Source organism: Nansenia antarctica, assembly GCF_963989245.1.
Source record: "Nansenia antarctica genome assembly, chromosome: 12".
Classification (NCBI taxonomy): domain Eukaryota; kingdom Metazoa; phylum Chordata; class Actinopteri; order Argentiniformes; family Microstomatidae; genus Nansenia; species Nansenia antarctica.
In genome coordinates this window covers 19,486,239-19,491,238 of record NC_137682.1, presented here as the reverse complement: position 1 = coordinate 19,491,238, position 5,000 = coordinate 19,486,239, and the positions used below count along the sequence as shown (strand labels likewise).

The 5,000-nt window shown below is 46.7% G+C and overlaps 1 protein-coding gene across 1 annotated transcript in view; it reads right to left on the bottom strand.

Moving 5' to 3' along the window:
- sema5a (sema domain, seven thrombospondin repeats (type 1 and type 1-like), transmembrane domain (TM) and short cytoplasmic domain, (semaphorin) 5A) overlaps positions 1–5,000 on the bottom strand; it is a gene marked incomplete at both ends in the record, with an annotated part of 94,538 nt that overhangs the window by 47,289 nt on the left and 42,249 nt on the right. Inside the window, one exon of the mRNA XM_080542732.1 lies at positions 618–822. Within this exon, the coding sequence (XP_080398858.1) occupies positions 618–822 (205 nt within the window). The remainder of the gene's footprint in view (positions 1–617; positions 823–5,000) is intronic.

Genomic DNA, 5,000 nt, shown 5'->3' with positions numbered 1-5,000 from the left:
CGGGGGGTCCTGAAACAACAGTGAGACTAAAACAGACAGAGATGATGATGGTATTAGCACTGTACTGTTTGTGAGGGTTCAACCATGCTTGTCCTCTCCCCTGTGCTACTACATACTGTACTGGTGGGGGTGTTTTGCATTACTCTGCCCCTCAACAGATGACTGGTTGCAATTTCATGGTGCTCCGTGAAGGATTGTGTGTAATTGCGCGGGTGCGTGTGTTTGTTCAAATATGTGTGTGTGTGTGTGTGTGTGTGTGTGTGCATTTTTGTTCTGGTGTACCGTATTTGTGCGAGTGTATGTTTGTGCAAGCATGCATGTGTGTGTGTGTGTGTGTGTGTGTGTACAGTATTTGTGCAAGCGCATGTTTGTGCAAGCATGCATGTGTGTGTGTGTGTGTGTGTGTGTGTGTGAGCGGCCATGCACTGTGCTAACATAGGGTTCACTAGGTTCACTGCATCAGAATATCGTCAGCATCGAGCAGTATCCAACGCCTTCATCACCTTCCTGGCCTCTATTACACGTGTATGGAGTCACACTCTCTCTACCTCCCAATGACCACCCCAACCCACCCCCCCTACCCCACACATACACACACCCACACACAAACCCCTTACCGGTGGCCAGGTAGATGATGTGGAAGAGCATGTCCTTGCCCTGCACCACGTCCACAGCCACGTGGGAGAAGCGGACGTTGTCCTCCATGAAGTAAGGGACGGGCGCCACGGGCTGGACCACCTCGTGCATCAGCAGGAACTTCTGGGCATCCTGCAGGTTCCTCTCTGTCAGGTTCACATAGGAGCCGTAGTCTATGGTCCCGCACTGCACAGAGAGAGAGATAGAGACGGGGAGGAGGAGGAGGAGGGAGAGGGAGATAGAGAGAGGGAGAGGTCAAGGGAGAGAGAGGGAGATAGAGAGAGGGAGAGGTAGAGGGAGAGAGAGGGAGATAGAGAGAGGGGAGAGGAGGAGGAGGAGGGAGAGGAGGGAGAGGATGAGGAGGAGGAGGGAGAGAGAGGGAGATAGAGATAGAGAGAGGGAGAGGAGGGAGAGAGAGGGAGATAGAGAGAGGGAGAGGGAGAGGATGAGGGAGAGAGAGAAAGAGAGAGAAAAAGAGAGAGGGAGAGGGGGAGGAGAGAGAGAGGGAGAGGGAGGGAGATAGAGAGAGGGAGAGAGAGAGAGATGAGGAGGGAGAGATGGAGGAGCGAGAGAGAGAGAGAGAGAGAGAGAGAGAGACAGGTACAGGGGGGAGGCAGATATTAACATGAACCATTACACAGGCTGGGGGCTAACACTGTCATTCTATGGTACTTGTATGGTAGTTTATGAATCTCTATGGTAGTCTACAGCACTCTACGGTCCTCTTTAGTGTTCTAAACACTATCACACTATCAGAGAGGGAGTACGGTACTGCAAGGCCACACACACACACACACACACACACACACACACACAGACCCCAAGGTGACTGACCAATTGATAAAAACACGCCTGAACGTCTTTCCTCTCCTTTTTCCAATCTGAGAGTCTAACCACTCCGAGAAACAGTCCCTCCTCAGCTGAGCCTGAGACGGCATGCTGCTCTGCTGCTCTGCTGCCGTGGGTGACAGCGCCGAATCATGGAACGCATCCGTGTGGCGCCAGGCGGATCAGCCCCCTCGGCACCACAGGAGATGGGAAAATAAAGCCCCTGAAGGACAGGGAAATGTGATGTGTGTGTGTGTGTGTGTGGGTGTGTGTGTGTGTGTATGTGTGTGGGTGTGTGTGTGTGTGTGTGTGTGTGTCTTGTGCATATACGTTATTTGTGTGTGTGTGTGTGTATGTGTGTGTGTGTGGGTGTGTGTGCGTGCGCGTGTGTGTGTGCGTGTGTGTGTGTGTGTGCGTGTGCGCGTGATAGGGGTCAGCAAGGAGTGATAGGCATCTGTGGTGACTGACTACGTGGGTGATTGATGTGAGTGATTTTCTATGTGAAGTCAAGGTGAGGGACAGGCAGACATTTCATTTGGCGAAGGCCCAGTGACTCTGAGCTGTCCATCCAATCACCAACGCGATGCAGGCAGGATGCTACTAAACATTTACTGCACCGGGGGTATATGACTCCTTGATTACTCTCACAAAACGCAACGGTTATTCTATTTTTATACAGATTGTGTTAACAACTTTGACACCAGAGAAATGTGTGAACTTTCAACTACTCAATCATGCACTGATGTCAGTTGGGAGACATTTTTTCAAAAGTTAATGTGCTCATATCTTTGCTGAAGACTTTGCCCAAGGCGTCCAATGGGCTACATCTCTCTTCACACGAGGAGCTACACAACGAATGGCTTTTACAATGAGCAATTAGAGTATGCAGATGAAGAGAAAGCACTTCCATACTAATGGTATGAACTGAGCTGCTATTATTTATATAACTGTGCGTGATTCATGACCTGAGCAAACACCAGCTGGATCAATTCATACAGTTTAAAAGAACAGTTAAATTTTTTTCCTGACAGACACACAATTAACTACTCATTCAATGGCCAGTGCGTGTGTGTGTCTGTGTGTGTGTCTGTGTGTGTGTCTGTGTGTGTGTGTGTGTGTGTGTGTGTGTGTGTGTGATGATTTCACAGGCACAAGTGGAGAGGCGTGGCAAAGAGAAAAAGGTCCATGTTTGTGTGTGTCTGTGTGTGTGTGTGTGTGTGTCTGTGAGTGTGTGTGTCTGTGAGTGTGTGCGCGTGTGTGTGTCTCTGTGTGTGTCTCTGTGTGTGTCTCTGTGTGTGTCTCTGTGTGTGTGTCTCTGTGTGTGTGCGTGTGTGAAAGTCTGATATTCAGGCAGGCCATTTAACATCAATGCAGCGCCACCATAAATCCTAGGCTCATAAATCTAATCCTCCAACATTGACAAATGCTTGATGAAGATGTCACCGCAACCTAGATAAAGTGTGCTGCTGCGGTCCAGCGGAGAGATGCAGCTAGCAGCACTTCCCCCTGAGCCAGAGAGGGGATGGAGATGGAGCAGGATTACCCCCCCACACCCCCCCCACATACACACATACACACAGACACACCCTCCTGCCTAAAATGGCCCTCAGCAGACCTACTGTATACTGTCCAGACTAACACAGGAGAGGGCATGGCTATGATCAGCCGTTTACCAAAAGAGGAGAAATTGGTTTTCATGCTGACGATCAAATTTGAGCGTGAAGTGTGAAGTATGCTGACTGAAAGTCTGTGTGCATGTGTTTGTGTGTATGTGTGTATGTGTGTGTGTGTGTGTGTGTGTGTGTGTGTGTGTGCGTGCGCGTGCGCGTGTGATAGCACTATTTCCTGATGCCTTTAGGCCATTGAGACAGTAGAGGGGTGTGTTTTTTTCTGTGTGCATGTGTTTGTGTGTGCATGTGTGTGTGTGTGTGTGTGTGTGTGTGTGTGTGTGTGTGTGTGTGTGTGTGTGTGTGCATGTGTAAGTGTCTGTGTATACATATTCAATACAAAAAACTACTTTTTAAGTTATATATTTCGAGTTGTCGAAAGCCGAAAACTCTGTTTTCCATAACCATAACTCTGAATCGAACTAAATCTAACCATCACACTCAGCTCTGATACTCTGAATACATTCAGGACCAGACTGAAGACACATCTGTTCAGACTCGTCTTGTTCCAGCATGGCATGGCTCCTGGCTAACACTATCCCCCATAGCTGCCTGAGCACCTAGCCTTTTTCTTTCTTTTTTGAATACAATTTTGTCTTCCGTATCTTTATTCTGTTTTCGTTTGTTATCTTGTTGTTGTTGTTGTTGTTGTTGTTGTTGTTGTTTTCTGTCCTGCTCCTTTTTAGTTTTCTGTACAGTGTCCTTGAGTTTGAGAAAGAACATTTAAGCAATATCACATGAGAGGGAGTGTGTTATACTGAATATCAGCACGACTGTGATGCGTACTGCATCGTACCTACGACCGAATCACAGCCGTGCTGATATTCAGTATAACAGCACGACCTTGAGTGTGATATTGCTTTTATACAACAGTTCTACAGCGCGATGTATTAGTTAACAGTAATAAGCGACAACAGATTATGATTTGTTTGTTTATTTAATCATAAAAATAAACAAAAAATTGTTCCGCAACTGAACTTCAAATGGACTGTTGCCTAGTAACCTGAACACAAACATGTAGTCTAATTAACGGTCATTTAGTAGAACATCTGTGTGGCGGAGTGATACATATAGTTAAAAGTCCCAGTGCTGTTATACTGTATATCGTAACTCATGGAATGCCTCTTGTCCAATCAAATTACTTGGTCGGAACTAACTGTTGTATAACTATTATTAACATAAGAAAGGCGAAATTGCCGAAAGATGGACTTCTGATGGACAAAACTGCTGCACATTTCAAAACTTATCTTCGAACATTTCGACGTATTGCTTTTAGTTCTTGACCCACAAAACTCCTATAGCGAAGTACTATATACACTACATTCAGAATTGGCCTACATTTAGTCTGTCAGTACTCAAGTATACGTGCCAAACTGCCTCAAGAAATCTTCCCCAGAGAATGCCAGAGAAATGACGATAGACAACGCAATCTTCAATGTTTCAACGCAACGTCCAAGCAACCCAATAAATATGAGACACTCTATTGCGTGTTAATATACTTATCTGTGTTATGTTTTTCTGCATTTGTATCTCAGTTGTCTCTTATGTGGCTGAATTACAATACCCCCCAGGCTCATCGTTACATGAGCGCCTCTGATAGGGAACATGTGTGAAGCAGCGTGTGGGGCTCTCCCACTGGCACACAAATTAAATCACATTGAAACCCCTGCCTGGATTAGCCTACTTGCTATCTCCTAAGCCTGCCACCACCAGAGAGCTAGCACTTAAGCTAGCATGTAGAGGCATTTCTTCTATGTCATAACTCTAGCACGGAGCCTCAAATCAGCTAAGGCCTCCCCAAAACCTCTCTAATAGAAACCCCCCCCCCCCCCCCACAGAGGTAGAGAGAGAGAGGAGTATGAAAATAAA